Below are 26,562 nucleotides of genomic sequence, written 5' to 3'. Positions count from 1 at the left end.
AAGGAGGTTGCTTCAGTGAAAATGGCTGGGAGTGAATGAGTCAATATATTGATGAAAAAAATCGAGAGAACTAACGTGAGTTGAAGCATGTGTCGATCATAGATTATGGGTTCCCCGGCCCATCTACATCTAAAAAGGGCAACCTTCCTGCATAAAAATGAGTCATATGATTTATATGGCAAATTCTGACCCTGTTATCCCTTGCTCCATTGTTTCACCAATGGTGTCACATTTTGTGGATGTATATACCTTACTGTGTAAAATAAAATCTCAGAATGAATCCATATTAAGTGAAACAAGAATAATGACGTTACGTATCATATCTTAGGGTTAAGAAGCAACATAGAATAACGCCCCAAGAGGATTTGTGAAATAACTTTTGTAGCTGCCCTTCTATAAGGACCCTCCACTGACAGCAGGCAATAACCGCAAAGTCAGGCAAATTTAGACTCTGTTCAAACTACTAAATAGTTCCTGACATTGACAAATAACATCACACATTGGGGCATATGGTTGAAGGAAAAACACCATCCACGCAGTTAATCTTCTCTCTTCTGGCTATTTAAAAACAAAACGACATCAGACATCTGTGTGAGCACAAAAAAAGCAGCAATTTAAGAAAGCAATAGATCTGGTAGATCCTGGACTGCAGACGCTGTCTCAAACACAAACGGAGGAAGACACATTAATGTCACACGTGTGTCTTCTCTTCAGTCTATTTATGAGCGGGGAGTCTTTAGGACCTGGGGCAATACTGCGATGGAAGATCCCTCTATGCTGAAATTGAAATGGTGTTTTACCGTGTGAACTCCAGAGCTACCATCACCCAACCATGAATGATACTTTAAGGTTAAAGGTCACACACACAAATACATGCATGCATTTTTATGCAACCAGTTGGGCATGAAAAGGCTCCAGCTGTCAGATGGCAACATTTCAGTCTTCATATCTATCTATTCAATTGCAATTACATATAGGTGACTATATGTGCCTTGCTCATCTCTGTTTCACTGCACATAATGAGCTATACAGAAAGAGCTGAACATTATGTACATGTATCAGGGTTAGGGGGTACCTTGGGCTTTGAGACTTTGCTGAGACAACCTACAACCACAGCTGCCAAAGGCAATTTCACCTACCTTGCAGGTCAACGGGATTAACATCCAGCAAAGCAAAGCAGGGGTTGAGGGCATCAGCGGGATGCTTATCTTATTGTACAGTCCATTTTAAACTACCATCCTTTCTCTCTCCCTTTGTGTCTGATTTGTGAGATATGATTTCATGAAAGCCGAAGTTCTGGAAGGACTCAAACATTTTGATTCACTAGCTACACTTTGACTCATCCTCTTTCTTCTGCGCTGCTATCATTTTTATTTTAGCTTTCTTCTCGACTTTATTGCTCTCTTTAGCCTTTTCTTTTTTCCCTCTCCAGTGTGCAATCATCAAAACTCCTCTCTTAGATGCCCAGGCAATAAACCGGGGCCTCCCTTAGTCCTGCATACATCTCCCTTGGCGAGGACAAAGCCAATAAAAGGCTGGTTTAATTACAGCAGCTGAGTGCTGCCAACACCCAGGTACGACACCATGGGGTTGAGGGGTGCAGGGAGGGGCTGAGTGTGGGCAGACAATGTAACTGGATGAAAAGCCATATAGGCTGATAATAATACTGGGCCTGTCCAACTCTTGGCGGTGCGATAACTGAATCTAAATCTGTATAAAAGGAAGTTGATCAAAACTAAAGACGCCTTTTGGAATAAATAGTCAAATGAAAAACACTCTAATGTAAATGCACATTTTACTGGATGAGCAAAAAGCTACATCTTCCACCAAGGGTACATGTCACGACTGCACATCAATCGTTTTTCAGCATTTATGAGTAAACAATATATGATGTGTGCATTTCCAAGTACCAACATCCAAGAGTACAGATGGATGTTAATAAAGAGTATTCTTATTCTTCATAACTTTAAACCAATCACAGGATAAGACGGAGCTGTGAGTGATACAGGCATACTGACGACACCAGGGCTAATCACCAACAAGTCCAAAGAGAAAATCCTAAATCCCAAAATGTTCTTTAAATTTTGTAGTTTAACTGAACTGAAGCGAACTTGATGGAAATGTGGCTTCTTCTCTCGCTCCCATGTTTATGTCCTATAAGCTTGCTTCATCTGCCTCTTCTATAACTCCATGCTGACAGATGGCGCTATGCTGCTGCCACATCATGCTACTTTTTGTTGGTCTCTACTTGTTTTTTCTTCTACAACCAAAATAATTAAGTCTCTTAAATTTGTTTTTTCCATTTATTTTAAAAGGAACACCTGGTAAAGTTCAGCAGAACTGAGGTCTACTTGGAAGACTTTACTTAAAAACGTACATTACTGAGTGTGATCATGATAATCAGTCCCAAACACAAGGAAATAAAATCCAGACTAATTAAATAGTTTAAGTACTGCTACACTATTATTATTGAGAAGATATGCAGTAGGCCTGGGAACAAATTGTGTTTTTCTCACGTCCTTAACTGTACATGCTGTTGTGCTCTTAAAAGCTGAAAACTGCTTCCACTATGGAAGACAATATGATACCAGGAACTGAAGTCAAGAGTTGTGAGTAGGATGACTCATAAAAGCACACCTGAGATCACCTGAAGTTCGTGAAGGGCAGCACTACAGATTTACAGGGTGCTGCATTCATTTTTACATCTCAAATGACATCATTAAAAATGAATCACTAATTATTTAAAATATAAAAGGCATCCACGAAAATACTAGTGCCATGCATATGTAAAGAGACACAGGTAGTTAAGTTACTTAAAACAGCGAGGGAAAAAATGAAGTAGTAGTGTGCGTTCATGTGTCATGCAGTGATATTCATAACTGGTGAGGCACTGACTCGGATATAAAAATATGAACCTAAAATCGAAGATTAGCCTGAGAGCGTCACATGACCAAAACTCAGAAAACAGGTAAGCTGTGATTGGTCATTACCCGAGTCCTGAACCACACTGTGATGTCATTTATTGTAGCAAAATGGCCGCCCCAGAGATGGTTGAAAACGGTTGGGTTCTGCTGCTTAATTCATATTCCACAAGCGCAATATTCATAAAAATTCCATGTTTAGACTACGTAGAACAAATTATTGTAAAGTAAATTTTTTAGTTGACTACCCCCTTAGTAATGAAATAATTGACATTATTGGACTGAAAAAGAAAATCAATGTAAAGCATTACATTTAATGTAATCATTATTAGGGGGTTTTTTTGTACTCTTCACATGCAGCGGAGGGGACAGGGAGGCTCTGCCTCTCCTGCCTGCCCTGACCGCACGTCCCTGATGTGTGTCAGTGTGTGTGTGTGTCAAATGTAGGGAGCACTCAATTCAGAACCATTGAGGCCTTCTAAGAACAGAACCCCCCTGTCCCTCCCCCCATTAGGACCTCTGCTGACACGCACATGCATAATACATGGTAGCTGAATCTAAGAGCATGCAGCCCATTAGCAGGCATGGTATGGGCAAGAAAGGCACAAAACGAGAATGAAAAGAGAGACCTAGGACTCAATCAGCTAAGCTTGAACTGACAGCAACCTGTTTAGTCTCTGATAAGAGCACTCGCCACTACTATGCAGCAAGTTATGTTGTTGTATTCAAATTTTAAAAAATCAGCGGGTATAAACAATTTGCTAGCCTCAGTTTCATTGAGTCCAAATTTTCTATGGTCGTTAGTTGAATCAGCACACCAAGTGTTGCTTTGTGTATAGCCACTAATTGCATGTGCTTGCTGTGTTCATTGCGATTACATGGAAAGGAACCAACATACAGTGGCGTAAATATCGACGGTGCAGCCCAGAGACAGCACAGGGGCCCATGACAGAAGGGGGGGAAAGGGGGGGAGAGAGTTGGGGGTTTTTGCACCAGGGCCTCTCAGCATGGTGTTACGCCACTGCCAACATACAAGTAATGATGACAGTGTGATGAAGAATAAGCTAAAGGAAAATTGTCTACTTGCAACCCCCACTTTCTTCCACCGTCATCATAATGTGTCTGTCGTGGCAGTCAGGCCAGATGACCAGAGGCCTCTCTGCGAGTGAAACAAGCATTTAGCAGGCTAATCATAACATGCTCCAGTGCATCCAAGCCAGTTCCAACTTCTCTTGACACACCACACAAGCAGTCTTGTAGCTATAGCTATCATTGAACATGTTTAGGTACTCGGGATAGATCGATTATCGGCCAGGCCAATATTCAGCATTTTGACGAATATTTGCATTTTTTTTTTTTATCATAATGGCGATAATACATCTATTTAAAACGGTGTTAACTTTAGGGAACTATCTATTTAAATTTCTGGTTAACTTGATCAAATATGCCATGACCATGGGAACTCTCTGTAGTACTGTCCAATCTCAGTTTTTGTAAAGTAAAACTTTAACAGATCACATATTTTGAAATTTTGGAAAACTTTACTGTATCTACTGTAGAACACAATAGGGGGCTATTGTTAATGTTATTATAACTTTTTAAAATATGCTGATGACCCTGGGAGGTCCCTCAACTTTGTTAGAATTTTTGAACAAAGAAAGAGACACACGGGTGTCTGCAGCTTGAAAAAAACAAAAACAAAAACATTTATATGTGTAGATGCCAGAATGTCACTATTAACAACACAAGTAGCTGGGGTCTGTTCTACAAATAGCTTAGCAGTGATGGGGCACTGACTAGCTAAGAAGATTTGAAACAGAAGAAACATGTCAACATTTATGTAGTTACTTAAACTTACCATGGTACATGTTTCTTAACAAATATTCTATATTTTGTGTAAAAATGGAATACTGGCCCATGCCTATACACAACTAGAAACAATAACACAGTAACTATATTAAACCCTGTCTGTACCCTACGGTTACCTTTGTTGTCTTCAAGTTAGCGTCAGTCAGCTAAGTAGTGCACCGGAAGTGGTGAGAATAGGTTTCAAAGTAAGATTGATAACAGGAAGTACAGTGTTCGTTAAAATAGCCTTTTTATTAATTTGACCATTTATGACTGAAACATCCTCTAATTAGTAGATTAACACCTTAGCTCAGGGGTGTCAAACTTGTATTAGCTCAGGTACCACATGGAGGAAAAAATATTATCAAGTGGGCCGGATCGGTAAAATCATGGTATACAATAGGGGTGTTACAAAAAATCGATTCGGCAATATATCGCGATATTACAGCATGCAATTCTTGAATCGATTCAATATGCGGCCGAATCGATTTTTACACATCAATTTTTTATGGGAATATTCAACAAAACGTCTTACTTAGGGTTAGGATTCACACATTAAGCATGGAAGAATGTTATATTAATGGAACATTAAGCCTTAATAGTTTATTTCAGTGCTGTTCAAACATGAAACAGACTGCAACCTGTTTGTTAAATGCAGTGGCTCAGTTATAAGCCTGAATTTTCAGATAAATAAATACATTTTCATACAAATCTTACAGTGTACATGTACAACTTTACTGATTCGTATTTTCTAAATTTGAGTTTAAAAAAAATCGTAATAATCAATTTATAGATTTGCATCGGGATTAATCGTAATCGAATCGAATTGTGACCTATGAATCGTGATATGAATCGAATCGCCAGGTACTAGTCAATTAACACACCTAGTAAACAATTTAAAACCAATGGGCGTCAGTTATACACAGATGTTTGCTTTTTTTCTTTTTCTTTGAGAGAATATACACAGATGTTTGCTATTTGCAGGCCAGCCATAAGTAGCGGGGCTCAACTGTAAATATATTTATTGTTCCAAAAAATAACACAAATGCAAATGGGAACGGGCAACACTTTGCATGTGTGAGTTCCGGGCGTGTTATAGCTACCTGTTTTGCATATAAATCGCTCCCAGAATGCATTGTGTGGTACAGTTAATGAAGTTATTCCATGTCATATGTGTTTGTGTTACCAGTAGCTGAATGTGTGTCATATTCAGATGATTTATGTTTGATTTAAGTTGGTCTATGTTTGTATTTTATTTTATTTTTTCAACAAACCGTAACATTCGATTGTGTGTAAAATAATGACATCCAGGTCAATTCCGTGTACAAGTTGCATTGCTCATCTGAGGATTGCTTGTCAAATTACGAATTTATATGTTTTGATTTTCGCCATCTGAGGAGGGGTGTGCGGCCGTGCAATTACGTTTTTCGTCAACAGGTAGCGATTGGAAATTGAATTTTCTGCATTCAGTAGCTTTAATCTTGCTGTCTTAACTGCATTTGGTAAATGTGCCTTATTAAGTGTAAACTGTATTATCTCATTTGTGCACTTGCCTTTTGCCCATTTTATGTGCTCATACTTGTTCAAATAAACATTAACCGAGTGATTGTGATCTTGTAAGCACATTAAATTGTAAATTAGATTTTTAGATCATTGTAGGCAATGATAATAATCTATTTTACATTGATACATTAATAACTGTAAAATTGTGTATGTTTAAGTGGGCCGGTCTGAGCCCTGAAAACTGCAGGGCTGAAAATGAGTCCCAGTACCGCCCTTATTAAATCCCACCAGAGTAGGTTGCAATTTGATTAAAAGCTATAGAGTTTAATCCAGATCCATCATGTGCACTCAAGGAAAACAAAATTCCAGGTGTTGGTGTGATTTTTCAGGTAGCCTACAAAAACTAAGCTTCTTAGTACTGGTAGTGTTTTTAATTTCCCTATATGGGAAATAAAAAAATATTCATGTGGTTACAGCTATAAATGTACAATGGCGTATTTGGGCCACGTTAAATATATATACACATTTTTAGAGGTGGGGCAATATTCAGAGGAAAAGACTCAAATTTGCGACTTTATAAAGTGGCAGATTTGCGAGGGGAAAAAAACTCAGAAATTTACGAAAAATACAGGTAGCGTACTACTCGGATGTTTATGCCAATACTTTTCGGTCGGGTTTTCAAATAAGGAGATTGTAATTGCTTTACCAGAGATGAACTATATCATGTTAAGCATTTGCACTTTGAAGCATTGGGTACTGCCAGTGACAAAAGTCCACCCTGAGGTTCAAGCAATTAAGTTAATTTATTAAAATCAATATTTACTTGTATATTATTGTTTCCAGAATTATTATTTACACATTCATACATTTTGTTTTGTTTTTTGTACAAATAGCTAAGTTGATGTGTCGAATCTGTTGCACTCCGTCATTCACTTGCATTTATTTAAAGTATGCTAGCTTCTGATTGGTTAGTGTTAGTCAGCTGATAGGAAATCAGGAAGTGTTGTCGCTCTAGCTGCCATCTATGTCGAGTAAAGTTTAAATTAAGCAGTCTCCATCCTGCCTTTTCAAGTTGTTTTCTCTCGGAGTACCACCATCTGAATTTATTAATATTATTATTATTTTTATTTTTTCATTATTATTATTATTTTTTTACATGGCCCTAATACGGCGTCGCAATAAATGTATCTAATAGTAAATTCCTTTTTTTATTTGGTCTACTTGTGCAAGACACTTCAATGTGTTCCTATACCTGAACAAGAACAAAATGTCATGCATTTGAGTGTGTAGGTGGATGTGACTTTGTGGGTCTGTACTCTATACGGTACTTATTTCCTGGGCTGAAGTTAAACTATACCGGTCTCCAACTCCCTCATGTTCTCAAGCGCACATACAGCCGTTGTGAAGCGCGCACACGCTGCAGCAGTGGCGCGCTGGAGCATACACGCACGCACGCACACGCAAGCACAAGCGCAGTACGTCGCAAAGAGCAACCACAAACAATGATTTGAACCCGGCGCGTACACATTCACGCACACATGCACGTACATTTCCGATCACCGCATACACGTGCACGCCCATAAGTATAGCGCACCAGAGGAGCACGGCTGGCAGGAAAGATGCAGCAGCAGCAAGTAGCAGCAGCAAGCTCACTTCTCTGCCGGCGGCTGCTATACTACGCGGGCATGGCTGCTAATCAATAAACGCAACAATCCTCCCACCACCAATACAGGGTTGACACCGTAACGGGGAAGCCCTTCCTCATAAATTAGGGCCACGTCTTCTCGAAGGAAGCACTCACCCTATGTTGCTTAGCGCCTGCTCCAACAGCTCCGTCTGCAAGATGTTCTGAGGCGCCGAGAATGCCCCATTGAAATGGGATAGAACCGAGCTACAGAACTGACGCAATGTCTCAAACTGCATTTTCGCCCTCCTGCTTTCTTTCTTTTGTGTTCGACAGCAGCTCTCCTCTTTGCAGTTTTTTCTTTCATCCACAATACATCCCAAAGCCTCCGTCACACATTCTCCGTTGATTGGTATATCTCCCCAGGCGCATTAAACGCGACGACGCCGATCAAGTTCCATATTTCCCCAGCAGCTCCTCGACAAACGTGTCCTTAGGTGAGCCGCATTCCGGGTGGGATCCTTCGGTCATAATTCTTCGGACTTGCAGTAAGAGCGCGTTGCAGGTACCCGAAAGGCGTCGTTTCTTCTCCTGGTCGTGACACGAACGTCCTCGCGCGGCGGGGCTGCGGTGGGCGAGTGGCCGCCCGCAAGAAGGTGGAGGTGGGGAAACATCCTACACTGCATCTCCCCCCGACCGCGCAGCAGCCGCCTCACATCCAACTCATATTTTTGTCGAAGAACGCCGTCTCGCTAGCACACGCGCACACGCACGCTGCTGCACTGGGACGCAACCCACTCTTTGTCATATCGCTCATCCCGAGCGCGCTGGCAGAGGCGCACAGCAGCAAACACATCGCAAAACATCCCAGAGGCGAGGCTGTCGTCAGGGGGTTTTCCGCGTCTGGGGTCACACCGTCAGCTCGTCATTACAATGCAGTGGCGTCCTTACAGCAACGCCTCTCAAGTGGGAGTTTGTGTGTTCACGATACGCAGTGGGTGGGGGGCGTGTAGGGGGCTCTGGGGATGAGGGACGCCGACCCATCGACTTTAAAGCGTTATTAATCAACCGTCACATCGTCTCATTCACCTTTCAAGCTATTAAGACAGCTTATCAAATTCGTATTCCTTTCTTTCTGAAATGAACTGGAAATGCATTCATCCGTTTTAGCCCCTCAAAACGACCAATTCATTTAGGTGTTTTTAATAATATATACTGTATTGTATAAAACAGAATGTTACTTGGTCTATGTTCTATGTTCGATCTTATGTACAACACTTTATAACAGCTGCAGTTGTTGTTGCTCTAAATAAAGTTGAGCAGAGTTGGTAGTCTCAGCTATGCCTATACGCCCGGAGGCCTGGCCTAGTGAACTATGTCGGGTTAGTCCAAGTCTCGGCCTCCTGAATCTGCTCAGGAGTGTTCTCATTTTACATTTGTGTGTTTGACTCTTTGTACCATTCAATAAACGGCTGAGCGTGCATTGCTGACTGGTAGTCTCCTTTTTTCACTTTACTCGAGCAGCTGCAAATCTGTGGCTGGCTTGTATCGCTTGTAAATCGAGTTATTTATACTCATTAACTATTTCTTATGATCTGAACTTTTTTTTTTACCAAATAACGGAATCCGCATCTGCCTAAATAAATATTTCTATGTTGAGCTCCAGTTTTTACTTTATATAAAAGTATTATACTGATTACAATCCGTCAAGGGGAAATTCAGTTTACACTCTGCTGTATATATATTATATATATGTTGTATTGCAGACCACAAAAATAGAACCAAAATCCTACAACTGCAGGCATGCAGACAAGAAGCAATGTCAGGGTGAAAGGGGAACACAAAAATATCTGGGGCCAGGAAGCAGACTAGCATCTCTCCAACAACTAGTTGGTATTTTTACAATTAGTCTGCAGCGGGACTAGAATGTTCTATTTAATTATGCCGTAATCATCGCTATCACAACAATTTCCAAAACCCTGTAACCATAACAAATTACTTGCAGCATAATGAGAACAGAAACGGCCTAACTGATAGCTATACAAGTCTCCAGACATCCATTGCATGAAAGGATGAATCACGTTAACCAGTTGTAGTCCAACACACCATACATTCATCAAATTTTGAAAACAGGCCAGAAAGACTATACTGTACTTCCTGTTAGTACTCTTCTTTTGAAACCTATTCACACCACTTCTGGTGCACTTCTTAGCAGACTGACGCTAACTTGAAGACAATAAAGGTACATTTGTACCGAAGCTTTCATAACTGTAATGCAATTTCTGAAGAATTTGTATGTGAAGGCTGAATGAAAAAAAAAGATGGAATGATTTGGAATGAAGCCGAATGATATGGAATAACATATAAAGACCAGGAATGAGCTGAACATGTTGAACTTGGAATGGTCTGAATCGGTGAATATATATGGAATTGTGAGGTAAATATGTATACATTTTGAATAAGGGACAAGTTGAACAATTCAGAGCTGAAACTGTCCGAATTGGTAAAAATAAAATAAAAAAATAAAGAGAGAGAGAGAGAGAGAGAGAGAGAGAGAGAGAGAGAGAGAGAGAGAGAGAGAGAGAGAGAGAGAGAGAGAGAGAGAGAGAGAAACCGGAGTAAAAAAAACAAAATCTTTATTTTTGTATTTTATTTTCAAATTGTATTTACAAATTGTGCAAGAGATAAGCTGAACAGTTTAAAGTCACAACAATTTAATTAGGTCAAAAATGTAGAAATTATATTTAAAAAAAACAACTTTATATTCAGTATAAAGTTTGAGTGGTTTGACTCAGTATGTAGAAAATGTAAAAATAATTGGTGATAAGACGAAAATGATTAATTTGTTTGCTTTTATTTTGACTGAAAATGAATAGAGAACTTTTTGTGGGAATTTTAATGATGAAATTGTTGAATTTTTGGCAGGTTGAAAATTGTTCCTAAAATGAACTAAATGAGCTGAAAGTTTTTAATTGCAAATGGGAAATATGTGAATACATGCTTTGTTAAATGTGTGGAAGGGATGAAAGGGGATTTTTTTTTTGTGGTGCATGGAAATTTATGGGAATAGTTTTCAAGGTGAATTGAATGAGCGGAACGTTTTGAATTTCAAATGAGAATGATGTAAATCTTTTATGTTGAATGTGTCACTGAGAATGATTATGGGGTTTCTATTGTGTGTGTGTGTGGGGGGGGGGGGTATTACTTAAATGTTTGGATATTTGGTGAATGGGAATTTCTATTATGTTGAAAATGTGAATCCAAGATCAAATGCATGATCTGAATGCTTTGAATTTCAAATGAAAAAGATGTCAATCTGCTTTATTGAATGTGTCAATGGGAATGAGTGGGGGAAATTTCACTGGTGAGAAATGTAAAATATTGATATGTTGGATTTTGTGAATTTGTGTATTTAAAAAAAAATGGGAATATTATCGTGATTTTTGTATTATTTTTGGTACATGTGAAATGTTGAGAAATGTTGAAAAGGTGAATTGAATAAGCTGAATATTTTGGATTTTGAGTTGGAACAAAATTTGTTGAATGTCTAATTTAGAATGAAAGAGCGTTTTTGGTGTGAAATTGCTTTGGAAAAACAGTGACATTTTGGAACGAAAGTGAAATGAAAGAAAAATACTACCCTGGAAGGTGGGAAAATTTCAAATATGATGAAGTCGGAATGGTCACTAATTTGAGTGAACACACCAAAAGTATAGATGTTTGAAAAAATGTTAAATTTGCCAAATTGTGTTTCGTCCCGACGCCAGCGAATGTAGTTTTAGTTGTCGTGTAGAATACCATGTGTGAAAGCCTCAGTGTTCACATAATTATGGAAGCACAAAGCATTGAGTTCATAAATACAAGACAATACAACAAATAAAATCTGGAGATATTTACTCTCTCAGTGTCTGAGAAACAGAAACATGAATGATGAGCAAGTGAGGGGAACAATTTGTGAAGAAGTGTCTAGAATGATAATAACTAGTTTGGGAGACGAAAGAAGAAGGAGCCTCCATGTGGAAGAACTGCCTTATATGGTACCAATTAAAATTTAAACTAAATTAACTAATTCAAACCCAAATACGTGTAAATAAGATTTTTAATACTTTGTCTGTCACTCCCAAAAAACGCATATATACGTTTTTAAGGGGTGGCGTTGATGCAGCTTCTGACATGAAGAGGTGGCTTAAAGCAATGGTAGTTTTTACAAAAAAAACAGCCAGCAGGCGGCAGCAGAGTATAAGAGCCATGTTGCAACAAGCTCTTTTTGACCGTGTTTTCAACAGGAATGTGAATATTGATGAAACTTAGCTATATTCTAATGCTAAGCAAGCTTTCTGGAAGAAAAAAAATACGGTGAAAACATTAACCCTCCATATCCCAGCAGTTCATCATAGCTGCTTTCCTACCTATTTTTTTCCTGCTATGTGCGAGTGGGTTGGGCGGATGGCTGTCGAAGAATTGCTGAGAGATACAGTATCTGTCTGTCTCCTTGATAGGCCTCATGGGCTCCATGTACAAGCTGTTTTATATGTGGCATCTTGACTGGCTTGCAAAGAGACACACTGCTCTGCGCCAACCTATACAACAGCCACACACATTAGCGCTAATATTAAAAGTCTTCTGATCCTTCAACCAATCGGAAAGGATATGATCCCACACACATTTCGTATGCACTCCTCATAGCATTGTGAAACTAACCTGTCTATGGGTGCATCGCCATGTCCAGAGTACCTCAGCGAGCCGTTGTCGAGGGACGCCTGTCTGGGCAGGAGCCCGCCGTGACGTCTGCTTGTGTCTGACGTTGGTGTCAAGTCCCCTGAGGCGCCGTGGTAAGGGTAAAGTGACGGGTCCTGCAGTTTGGCCTTCTTCCCCTGCGGCCCGCCTTCAAAGACAGCCCGCACCTGACCAGGCAGCGAGCCATAAAACCATGCCCCCGATTTGGTGAGGATTTCTTGTTGTTTTCGGCACAAGTTGCATACCCACATCACCTAAAGGGAGGTAGAGGATAAACGTTAACGGTGTGGGAAGTAATGGACAGAAGTTATAAAAACTCAACGCATCCATGTTCAAATGCCAGGTTTTTGTCATGTAAAAACTAGGGATGTTTAATATCATTTTTTTGTTTTTCAGACCAATGCCAGGACGAGTACTCAACTCCTGAGTAGTCATCGGTATCGATACATAAAAAAACAAAAAACAATTACAGATCCTTTTTAAGAAAGACCGATATATTCCAATATAGTATTCTTCCTTAAATTGCATGAACTCAATGGCAATTTTGTATTCTTCTAATTTCTAGTTGATGTTTGTAAAATGGCCACCAGAGGGTGGCCGATATTGGTATCGGCCTCCCCGTACCAGTATTTGCCCATTCCAAGTAAAAATACTATCAATAGAGTATAAATAATTTCAAAACGTGTCCTGTACAACTCTATAGAAATGTTTAGTTTTTTTGTTTACGGAAGTAAAAATAAAAAAAAGTGGGATAATGTGGTCGCACAAGTTGCACACCCTCTCATAACAGGGGATGTGGTTGTGTGTGTGATACGCAATAACATTCAAATTCATGTCAAATGTGAGTCAGCACACACCTGCCACCATTTTAAGTGCTTCTGATTAATCCTAAATGAAGTTCAGATGTTTTAGTAGGCCTTTCCTGACATTTTTGCCTTTCTAGCAGAAACCTGAAGGTTTTGTGCTAACATTGACTTGTTGGTGTTTCGTCCATTTTGACTAATGCACTAGTTGCAGCTGAAGAATAGCCTCAAAATATGATTCTGCTGCCACCATCTTGCACGGTATTTAGGGTGTTCTTTTGATGGTGAGCAGTGCTGTTTGCGAGAGAAAAAAAACATACCTTTTGAAATTGTGCTCAAAAAGTTAAATCTTTCATTAAACCATAAAAAAAAAATTACGTACATTTTTGTAAAATGTCTTTGTAATAATAAGGCTTCTTTCTTGCCAACCTAACCCATGGACCAGGCATATGAAGAAAATGGGAGATTACTGTATGTAGTAAACAGCCTGTATGTGCCACAAATTCCTGCAGCTCTTTCAATGTTGCTGTCAGATTCTTGGCAGATCAGTTATGTTCTCGCCTCTTTCTTAGTTATTTCAGTTTTTCCATATTTTCTCTCACTTGATGACATCATTGTATTCCATGGGTTATCTAATGCCTTGGAAATTATTTTGTATTCTTCTCCTGACTGATACCTTTGAACAATGAGATATTTCTGATGCTGTGGAAGCACTCTGCGGACCATGGTTTGTGCTGTATGATGTGAGTACAAAATTAATATAGTAATAATATATATTTTTAAATCATTTATAGAGCAAGTGCTGTACAGATCACCCCAAAAAAGTAAAAAATACATTTAAAAAATAGAAACAAATAAAACAATAAAGTAAAGTAAGTAAATAAAAACATAGAAACAAGACACAATTAAAATAACACAAAATTAAAACAGCACACCAATTATGAGATAAATGTAACAACAGTAAGTCTTAAGCTTTAAAAATCTCAACTAACCAGACATGACTGATGTCAAGCGGGGGAACATTCAACAGCGTTGCTCGATCCTCAAACACTTTCCTAGCTCGAGGAGCATTTAGCTGGCTGCTCCCTTCTGAGCGCAGAGATCATGTGGGAACATTGATGTCTGCATTTAAGTATGCTGCTGCTAAACCATTTTAAACCTTATAGGTTAAAAACAGCACTTTAAATGTCGGGAAAAGGCTACTTGAACACCTAAATTTTATTTGGAGTTAATCAGAGGAATTTAAACATGGTAATGTGTGTGCTGACCCCCATTTAATATGACTGAATGTTATTGGTTAATTTGGACACAGGCACATGTCCAGTTAAAAATAGGGTGTGCACACTTGTGCAACCACATCACTCTCAGCTATTTATTATTATACTTGCCATGAAATTTTTTTTCAACCTAGCTGTATTAATTAATAATGGCAAAAGTTGAAATTATTTAACTTGTTCTCATTTTTTTGTATGACAAAAACGAGGCATTTCGACAAGGGTGTGTGGACTTTCTATATCCACTGTATTTTATACTGTCTATGATGTGCTGTAATGGCATGATCTGTGAACATATGCGATGTAAATTCTTCACAAAACAAAGGCATACCACTGTTGATGGGTGAAAATCTGTTCAAATCCAAAATAGGGACTGAGTCACAGCAATTTTGAAATTGAAACACAAGGTTTTCGCCCCACAGAAACAACATTCAAGATTTGACAATTGGTGCTAATGAGCGGAAAGATGGTTTATTGCACACATGCAGCAGCCTTCAACATAATTTAAACATTTCATTTTCTTACTGTTTTTACATTTTGAGTCTGTGAGTCTTTTGTACATTTTTAAGCATAGCTCAAACTTGATCTTCATGTGACTTTGGTTGGCCAGGCATTATTATCCCCCCCCCCCTATTTTTTTCCGATTCCGATTTTCCGGTTTTCCAATTGACATACTGCATCAGCAAAAGTGCCCGCATCAACACTGACTGCAGAGATTACCTAATGAAGGCAAAGTATTTTGGGGTGGCACGTAATGCAATTGCAGTTAATGTTCTTTACTATAAATGGAAAACAATAGAAACATGTTCCTTTTGTTAAGCGCTCTAAAGACTAGCAATTGAGGATTTTACTGCTCTGTAATGCCGTGCCTTTATCTGCTCTACTTTGCAGTTGCAGCAGCCAGTTCACCACATTAGCCTCACAAAACCACATGCACACAAATACACACACGCACACAAGACCTAGTACCAGAGGTGCTGTGTAATGTCACCAAATCCAGTACAGGTGACCATATCTAGCCCATAGTAACTTACTTTGAAGTGTGTCTGTAAAGTTGAGGAGAAAGAAAAATGATGCGGCCAGTGAACTAACCAACAGCTATAACTCCATCCCTCACCCACACACGCACACACACACACTGGCACCCAAACCGCCCGTCTTAAAAGTCTCGGTGCTGAGTCAGTGCATTACTGTTATTAGCGCTAGCAGGACTTGAACGCTGCCTCTCCTGCTATCAGAGCTGTCCATGTTTTAAAGCTGACTTTGCATCAGTGATGCAGATGGCGTCTGTATGTCATTTCCTGTAATTTCCAAAGCATTGGTACAGTACAGTGCACTACGATTTCTGATTGTTTGAAAATACTGTATTGTTAGTTTAGTCAATGAAAACTAAATGTATTTTCATCAACCTGAAGAAAATTAGTCTAGGCGGGATTAAAAGCCTCATTAATAAACAAAAACCGAGCACAAGGTAGCTGGAAAAAACACAACAAACCTAAAGAGACACGCTGCAGTTGACTACAAAACATTCAAGTTAACCACATTTTTGGTGGTGGTTGTTTATAACGTAACATTAAAGAGGCGCTAAGGAACTTTTCAACCGTAATCAAATATTTTCATAACTCTTCTGATAAAACATTGACTTAAAACTAGTTGAATGGTACCTTAGCCATGGGCTAAGGAGGTCTGTATCATTTTTACTGGCACTAAGCTACTTTGAGGAGGATGGTACGAACACTGCGTGCCACACAAAAAAATACAAATGTGCTGACTACTTTATGGCATACGTCACTTCCCCCTTTCCCCATTTGTTACAAAAACAGAAGTCAATTTGAATGCCAACGCTCGCTGGTGTGAACGCAAAAACGACGCAATGCGCTTGTCTTAATTGGGAAATGTGGTCTTCCTTCAGGCATAACATTACCGCTTTTGTCCATATGGATGTACAATGAGTGATGTCATCCCATGCATCTTTAAAACTTGTGCTGAAATCTCTTGAACTTTAGAACAAATCGTGGACTAGTTACGCACATTAAACAAACAAAAGCTATGGTAACTGACAAAAATGTGCAGATAAGGAAGAGTACAGCAGCCTGACCTCAAACGGAGACAAACTATATGGTTGCGGCTACTTGTTTAATGCAGCTATGATAAACTATAACAGCTATACTTTCAATTCAGACACTTGTGCACTTGAAGGCATCATGTACCAGCTTATGTGATATTGACACATGAGGCACTTATGACTTGCTATCAATGTTACAGATTGGTTGTAACAATACTGACACACAATGGAAGCTGAGAGGCTACAAATTGTGCTTTATGCGTCCCAGTGGAGTCAGTGAAGCCATGACTGTGTCTTTAACCGAGGTCATGGTGAGAGCCCTTCAGTCAAACATTTGTCATCGACTAACACCCACCACCAGCCACTGAGGCCAGTTGTCCTCGCTGATGAACCACGTTCTAATTTTTGCAAAGCATGTAGAAACTGAAGAGTTACAAGTGAGAACATTAACTCACGAGGCAGGGTGTCTTAAAAAAATTGTTTTAATCTGTTGCGCCGCAGTGATTGAAGAGCTAAAATTGTGGTTCAGCAATTTCATTATCACTTGCATTTAGAAGAAATCAATGAATGTACCAATCACATAGGACAGAAAAAAATACATCTCAAATTCACGAGTACATTTTTTCTGCCATTAAAACTCTGATGTATATGATCTGACACATGCATTGCACTGATAATCCATTAAAGGGCAGTATCACCCAGCTGATGGCTTTTCCAACGACCTTGCAAGATCGCCCCAATTGAGAAAGGAGAGACACCTATGCTTATTAATAGTGGGAAATTTCAGATTTTTGGAAATACTGAAATGTTTGATATGCCTGTTTATTATTATATTTTTCACAGTTATAACTGTACGAATTTAAAGCATTGTGACCGGATGTATCAAATATGACACAAATCAAAAGTCATATGTGGAAGTTGATTTAAAAAAAAAAATGGGGGGGGGGGTTGTTCAAAAGGACCAATAAACAGTCTATTTACAAATATTCAGACTTTTCGCTCACATTTCATGGTTCAGGCTTTATAGGGTTAAAGGATCTTTGTGCAGTTTGTCGCTTTTTTTTCTCCCGACTGCCACCTCTGGTCCAAAGTGTAACTGTAGCATCTGTGTCAGGCTCGTTCATGGTGCGCGTGAGTACGTGCACGATCTTAAAGCGACAGCCACAGTTAACTCATTCACTGCCATTGACGACTACAGACGTCAAAAATTCATTTAAACAATTTCTATTAGTTTCACATTTTTTTCTACTTTTGTTAATAAGAGTATGAAAACCTAGGGAACATTTATTATTTTACATTTAGAACAGATATAAAATTTGTGATTAATCGGGAGTTAACTATTGAAGTCATGCAATTAATTAAAATTAAAATTAAATAATCGTCTGACACCCCTAATTTTTAAAATATTTTCTTTTTTTTAAATTAGGGGCATCAGGCGATTAAAATTGTTAATTGTAATTCATCACATTACTTCACTAGATAATCAAAAATGTTATACCTGTTCTAAATGTACAATACATTTGTTTCTAGGTTTTCATACTCTTGTTAACAACAGTGGAAAAAAGGTGAAACTAATAGAAATAGTTCAAATGAATTTTTGACATCTATAGTCGTCAATGGCAGTGAATGAGTTACCAAAGGAAGACATGACTTCAAATGAGGTAAGAAAAACTCCGCCCCTCCCCCAAAAAACTGTGGCGTGTGCAGGGTACGCTGATAGATGCAGTCAGAGTAAAACAGTCATGGCTCTTCGTACTCATCTGGGCATTGGTGTAGCATGCATGATGTAGAAAAAGTTTTAACATTACCTTTCTAAACAGCATAATGCACCTTTAGGCACAATCATGCAGTGATGTCGGTTACTTAGTAACGTGTTACTCTAAAATGACCACTTTGGGGGGGGGGGGGGGGGGGGGGTAACGAGCAATCTGTCCTGTTACAATTTCCAGACCAGTAACCAGATTAAAGTTTTGGACTATTCTGAAGTGGCCTTCAATGAGCCCTGATCTAAATCCTATTGTACATCTCTGGAGCAAGTAGACGAAACAAGCAGTCTGGAGAAAGCACCATTCAAAATTGAAACAACTGGGGCGGTTTGCCCCAAAAATTTGGGGGCCCATTTTTGTCCAGGCCCGTTTCATGAGATTCAAAACTATTGGTTAGTTTTCATTATTATTTTGTTTAATTTATGAATATTTGTCACTTGACTTAACACTGTGTGCGCTTTTCATGAACAGAAAGTTACCAACAAGTTTGTTCACCTGTGTATATAAATTGCTGCCTAGTTCCTGTATTGTTTATTCTATATTTTTGGGGGCATACACATTGAATTACTACACGTTTACACATTTTGTTCATATCCATTGTGGTGGCGCACGAAAGCAAACATATGGTAATGGCATCACTGCCCCGATACTAATGGACCTGGCTGTATATAGACACATATGGGCGCCTACTCACACACACACACACACACACACACACACACACACACACACACACACACACGCACACACACACACACACACACACACACACACACACACACACACACACACACACACACACACACAAACTCCGCTTCATATCAACTCTTCATGGCTGAATGCAGGAAGGGGGTTGGGGGCTGCAGCCCTCAGGCAGAGCCATTTCTCCTTGTGTTTGCACATTTCATAGTCATTGAACCTGCAGCTAAAAATAGAAAGCTAAAAACCCTTGCACTACTATGTATAACAACCACGGCAATATAGTCCTTATGGCCTACAAATGAGCCATATAAGATTTACTGAGACACACAACAACAACAACACACTTCCTGTGCCAAAATATTACTTGCACATTCTACACCGTTGTTCAGGCTGTTAGTAACAACTGCAAAAATAGCCAATGTTGTTCTGAATGACATATTTAAAAATAATAATAATAAAAACAGTCACATAAAAACATATATAATTTGCAGCCTGTAGCAAAGCTCCTTCTTGTGCTGTCTTTATTATTTACATTTCTCATGTGGAGATGAACACATTTTCAGCACCAGAAGCAGTGAAGAGCAGTGAGCAGCTCCTAGTGGCCAATAAGCTGCATTACAACCTTACTTCACATGAGCTGAGAGTGAATCAGCAGTATCTCACATTGAGAGCCAGTTTCAGTGGCAAATCAAATCAATAACATTCATTTATCTCCATAAGGGTGCTTAAATTGCCTTTTTTATTATTTGTTTTCTTATGGCAAGACTTTATCAATGCTGAATATTTTTTTCTGCTCAATCATAACAATATGGGAAATATGGTTTTATAAAAATTACATTTCATTTTTTAGACACACTTATTGTATATTGTAATCAAGGAGTGTGCCAATGGCATGAAAGTCATTTTTTACATTTATTTAGTTATACCTATCTTGTAACATTTCCTTAAAAGGCCAATGTAGTCATTATCATCATCTAATTAAAAAGTGAGGACGAGCTAGCATTCTAGTACGGTGTCGGTATCACATACTGTAGTGCCAAATTTGATGAGAGACATCTTTGTAAGAAGTCCAAAAATAATGACGGAGCAAAGAAGTGAGGCAAAGAGTGGAGACGGCATATGCTGCAATATTGATGGGCCATTAAATGAGCTGTCATAGGTATCATATTGCCTCGCAGTATCTCTCCTTCACCTGCACCGAGGTGAGCCGTACTACTCATTAAAAGACTCATTGTTCAGGGAGTGGAGCCCTTCTCAGAACATCCCGGGCTGGACCGCGCCCAGATTGAGCCGCAATCATCAATAAGGATAGGAGCTAATACACTCCAGAGAAAATTATTGCCACAGCTGGGGGGAACTGCAGTCACTTTATGGTGCTTGTTCAGCCAATGAATAATGAATTTAAAGTGTACACAAACTCCCCGGGCGTTTTTGTTACAGGGCATACCTATCTAAATATACATACTGCACTCTTTTAATCCTATTGTTTGTGTTTCTCTGACAGTAAAATGAGGCCTTTGGGGGCATTTTCAAGAGCAAAGCGTCAGCATGACTCTTGAGTGTGATGCACTGCATGTGCAGATGATGAAAACAAGGCAAGCTGCTACATTCACATGCTCCAACAGTGGCTGCACGTGGTGAATTACATTTTAATGAGCTTCTAATTTTAGTGTGCGCCAGCAATAATAATAGACTTCATGAATATTTATGGCCCTTGTTTGAAGCTCAGAGACACGGGAATGAGGTGGAAATACATTTACAACATTATTGTACATGTGAATATGTGGTTTACCTCCCCACACACACACCATCCGTGTTTTTTGTTTTGTTTTTTTGCACAGGTTTACACGTTTCAAATGTAATAAAACAATACCACACGAACTATACATGCATGCAGTAAACAGAATTCAGAGCATCAAATATTCAATTCGCCACATTCGCCAGCTTACCCATTGTGCTGCTGAGAAAAAGCACGGGAGTGTTCAATTCAATCCCTCCGACAAACCCGCTACTCCGACCTTCAGAACCGCGGACAGCTCCAAGTCCAGACACCAGCTGCTGGGAGCAACGTGAAGGTTACGCCGGAGACTCGTCATGCACGCCGATCAAACCAACAGCAACACAGTCGCTCGCTGCCCTAGTTTCTATCGCCGGTGCAATGTCACAATCCAAATACTGAAGGTGCTTGACTCGGCGGAGGGGGGAAAACAAACAGATATCCAATTCCGGTTGATCCAACGGGACTGTCAGGACCACTCTGGGAGAGAAGCATGCGGATCAAGCAACAACCCGCCAAATGAGGTTATGCATCCCACCACCGCTGCATTAGTTCGTCCATGACACGGTCAGCCTGCCGTTTACATCAGCGAGCTTCATTTATATGCGGCAACCCCCTCCATCCAGCAGTAAGCGCTGAATGCTGACAGAAAAATATTTTTGTTCCCGTTAAGCACACTTTGTCATTCGCTGTGTGCTGTGACCGCTCTTCTTGGCACCGCCATCACAGTGCATTTTGTCCTCAAATAACTGCAAGAGGATGAAGTCACAGGGACAAAAATATGACGTGAAGTTATAGGAATGATGCTGCGTTCACGGACAGTAAGAATAATCATGTTCAATTCCATTTCATCAGCAGAATGAAACCACATAAAGCAGTGAAATCAGGGCACTTCCCCACATATACTGTATTTCTATGCTTTTTACAAAACGGTTCATTTGCTCCAATGATCCCCATAAAACAAAGTCATTGTCATGAAGGTGGCAATTGTTAGATATGATAATGGTAAGACATACTGCAGTAGGGCTGTCAAAATTAAAAAAGTAATCGGTTAACAAATTAATCAACAACTATTTTAATAATTGAGTAATCATTTGGAGCATTTTTTTTAATTAAAAATTGTCCAAATCATCTGATTTCAGCATATCAACAGTAATTGTTCACTGGTTTCTGTAATCCTTCATGAAAGAAGACCGATTATCTTCTGTGTTTAATAAAAATAAGTTGTTTGCAAACATCTATTTTTACTTTGGAAAACAGAGACCGAACCGGTAACATAGTAAAACATCATTCACGTGACCACCATCCCCCCCCCCCCCTCCTCGCCTTTTTTTTGTTTGCTTTTCGACTGTATAAAAAAAAATCACTACAAATACGAGGTGATAGACTGATATGTTTTTTTCAGGGCTGATACCGATAGCAATTATTAGTAGTCAATGAAGCCGATAACCGATATTTCAAGCCGATATTCATTTAAGTAAAATCCAGTAATTTTTTATGTCAAAATAAAATTATATATATATATATATATTTATATATATTTATATATATATATTGCTGAAATGCCATTAAACATGTTTGTTAAAACAACTTTTCAAATGTTCAACACTTTGGAGTTTTTATTTTATTTTAAACATATAAGGAATAGACAACTTTGTTTAAAATTTTAAAGACGATAATCGGTCAATCCCTACTACAAAATAAACATCAATCACTGGTTAATAAACAGTAATCAGGGAGAAAATGCTTTTGTAATACACTTTAATGCAAAATTAAAATGAATCCAATTAGTTGATTAATCGATTGAATAATCGATAGATTAATCGATTCTAAAAATATTGAAAAGTGACAGCACTATACTGTAGGTTTCTTTCTTTCAGAATCTAAAGATGCCAGCGAATGTAACACTTAACAGCATTTTGTCTTGAAATTAAATACTGAAATATTGTCTCACTGTAAATCACGTGCGGCTTAATTTTTATTTTTTTTTGCAAGTACGGTACACAACTCAGAACAGAAATGTTGCATCACTGCCAGTGATAACAAAACATGACTGCCTGGTCCATCCAAACCTCGAGACCACTACTGTAAACGAGGCTCTGGTTACCATGACAGGGACAACATAGCTCATGCCAGCAATTACAAGGCTCAAAGGTTTTGCATCGCAGCTTGTGAGGCAAAATAACAACATCTGCATTTTGTGCCACATCAAAACACAATGAATTGCAAAACTGAGAATCAACCGCCCACACGGTCCCAAAAAGCTTCGCTGGGCTGGCTGGACACAAGTTGAAGTGGAGACAAGCACCAGTGGGGTTCAAGGCTCGAGTAACTTGGGGCTACTTATGCCACACCAGCTAGCTACACTCTGGCGAATAAACTACAATTTGAGCCTAGAATTGGTATATTATTGATCTTCTACCGTGCTATACTGATTACTGTATGTTCCTAAAAAAAACTAGACATTTCTCAAATATGAATATATAACATTTAAATTAAAATATCTAAAATTCCACAATAATCCTACAATGAGAGGAAGAAAAAAAAAGAGGGCAAGAAGCACATGTAGTGATTTCAAGAGTTGCTTTAATCACAAATGACTTCCTCCCTGGAGACTGTTGGTTCCTCAGGCTCTTTTGAAGCCACATTAGAGGAAGCATGAGAGGACTGGTGGTGAACTCCACCAGGATAAGCAGGCATTCTGAGGACTTCAGAACATTGGCACGTCGTCACACGATGGCAAAGGTTTTTACAATCAAATGTCGCTGCTTTCTCAAAAATAAATACATAAATAAATAAACTAAAGCTTGATTCACCTATGTTTTTAGTTTGATAATAAAATTGTAAGTTAAGTAACAATTGGTGAGTGTTAAAAAAAAAAGACAAAATCAAATCCAGAGTGCAATCGCTCTGCTCGCTGCTGACTCCAGACGTAGACTTAAGACTAGTAAATATTCTATGCTTTTCCACAGAACAAGATCTCTCTCACCACGGTTGTCACCATCATGTGAGCGAGAGAAAGCGTAGACAGAATGAACAGATTTCACCACTGCTCCCGCCTTCACTGACACACAATACAAGTTAAATGGCTGGCCCAAAATATGGCGGGACATATGGTGTGCATGTGTGTGCGTGTGCATTTGCGTGCACACACAAATGTGCTTGAATGACGGAAAAATGTTAAGTCTTGTACTATTTATGCGTTTCCCAGGAGCTGTAACTTATTTTTGTCCACATCAACCCATTCATGAGATTCTATTTTGTGCACCACATTCATATTTAACCCTATAAAGTCAAACGTATCATATTAAATACAAGACATTTTGTATTGGAAAAAGGGTCCTCATGTGCCAAAAAAATCTAAATTGAGATATTGATATATTCAAATTCTGCACTTAATTCCCTTTAAAACGATATATAATACATGGATGTACCTAAATAAATTGGCAAAGTTACAGCAGTTTTAATGTTGGAAGGTTGAAATCCCTAGTTTTGAGAAAAAGGGGTTTAAAGCTTTGGGACTTGCAGCTTTCAAATGTCCATCGCAACCAGTACCTTAGGAAAAAGATTTGAACCTGAAATTTTCATGAACTATTAAAATATCAGTGGGAAGTCAATTCTAATTGCAGGTAAGGCCATCGTCCGAGATTTGAACCCTTTAAAAGTTTTGGAAGTTTGACCTCTCAAGAGATTAAATCAGCCTCAACTTTGAAGATCACATTCAGCTTACAATTCAGCTTCTGAGGCATCAGCCAAAGTTTGGTTATTTTATTGTTGCATGTCCTTGTTTAAATGAGATCATAACACTGTAGTGGGAAATTTGAATTAATAATTCTGTGTGAATTAAAAGATTATTCGCAATTTGGTGTGGCCTGTGACAAGTAAATTTATTGATAACATCAATTATTTTCATTGGTCCTTCCTCGGGTCTCCTGACGGCGGTGTTCGGTTTAGGTGAACGGTATGGGATTTTTTTAATAGGTTTTTGGTGAACTAACGAATACACACACAATCACATGCACGCACGCACGCACATACACATACTCACCCACATACAAAATAATAAAAAAATAATAATAATTTAAAAAAAAAAGAGAGAGCAATGATGATGACATTACCGAATGAACAATACTGAGCTCTTTAAAAAAATAAATGCTTTTGGTCAGATAAAGAAAAATAAGTATTGCACTCGCTTGCACCTGTCAGCGGACATGCCTTAGTGTGAATGTAGTCATTTTGATTAAATATAGAAATCGATTCATTTAGAAAGAGATCCCGGAATTATCTTTGGAGGTATGATGGCGTGTTATGAGGTGCGCGTCATTCATTCATACATTCATTATGGTGGACTTTGACTTTGTTTTGGGTTGCTATGTCCATCCATCCATTATCAGAAGCGCTTATCCTCACAACATTTGTATAAATCATTTGTGAATGATGTTTGAAGCAGGAAATCCGCGTTGAGTTTAAATAAACAGTTGCCCGGCGCGGTGCTAGCTAGCAGCTAGGGTAAAAATACTCCTTGGTTTTGATGCATACTGTCTAATAATTGCTTATTTTCATACACTTCTATTCCATTTTTGACATTTGTGCTTCTGGGAAATGAAACGAGAGACCTCAAGGAGGCTATTTGTGGAGAAATCTCAAAATCGAAATTTTCGTACATTTCGCCTCGCAAGCCAGATTGATAATTGTGATTCACTCGTTTGTTTTGACCAATAAAAGCAACGGATGAAAATGTCGTCTTCCGTCTCGTCTTAGGGAAGGGGTGGCGGGGGGCACGAACATCTTTACCAGATAAAAATGCACAAAGGAAATGATGAGTAATTCTGCGAGAACAGAATTAATTGCAGCGTCCATTTGTCTGCTAGGTTTGTTTGATTATCGGCGCCTGATTGGTCCGACCTATAAAAGGTTGGCTGCAAACGGATCAGCAGGAGCGGTACAAGATGTATTATCCGGAGTTTTTGAACTGTTATCCACCAAGTGAGTACCCCAACGACTTCCTAAAATGAGCTTACTAATGCTGCTGACGATTAATTTTTTTTATCTCGAAGGACAAAACTGTTTAGGTATTCTTCACAGGCTAAAGGCAAATACAACCAGAATCAGGTTAGAACGACAGCCATTATTAAAATCCGTGTTTCTCAGCTCATTCAACACCAGTTCCTCCATACATAACCACAAAACCATTACAATCTATTGTCTCAATACACACATCTATGGTTTAACTTCATAATCACATGAGCTTCATCGGATTTCATTTTGATTCCAACCCTAGCAGTATTTCTCCATAATAGCACTATTGATTATTCTGATTAATTCCAGCATTAGGTGACACGCTCACAGAGACTGCTGTTCAGTATTATTGTTGTTGTTTTTTAGATTGTTTTGGGCTGCTGTATGTGCATGTGTACATCAACAGTAACAACAATGCTTCAGACACACTCCTAGCAAATGCAGAAAAGGATGCTGCTAACCACTTTGTCCTCCTGTTGCAATTCCATGAACGCAGGAATGCAGCAGAAAGATAGAAAAGAAG

At 38.9% G+C, this 26,562-nt stretch overlaps 1 protein-coding gene across 24 annotated transcripts in view; it reads right to left on the bottom strand.

The window, feature by feature from the left end:
• rims2a (regulating synaptic membrane exocytosis 2a) overlaps positions 1-26,562 on the bottom strand; it is a 145,796-nt gene that overhangs the window by 89,353 nt on the left and 29,881 nt on the right. For 20 of the 24 annotated variants that reach the window (XM_086079536.1, XM_086079528.1, XM_086079539.1 and 17 more), the window contains one exon: positions 12,598-12,887. In XM_086079536.1, the coding sequence (XP_085935662.1) occupies positions 12,598-12,887 (290 nt within the window). Of the gene's footprint in view, positions 1-8,073; positions 8,764-12,597; positions 12,888-21,192; positions 21,756-26,562 lie in introns of those variants that run through there. The other 4 variants (XM_086079545.1, XM_086079547.1, XM_086079548.1 and 1 more) reach the window with 4 other exon arrangements.

The sequence above is a fragment of the Leptonotus elevatus genome, chromosome 6 (genome assembly GCF_054856555.1).
Source record: "Leptonotus elevatus isolate MCC_2025b chromosome 6, RoL_Lele_1.0, whole genome shotgun sequence".
NCBI classification, from domain to species: domain Eukaryota; kingdom Metazoa; phylum Chordata; class Actinopteri; order Syngnathiformes; family Syngnathidae; genus Leptonotus; species Leptonotus elevatus.
The sequence above is the reverse complement of the archived record's forward strand: the minus strand, read 5'-3'. Positions and strand labels throughout refer to the sequence as shown.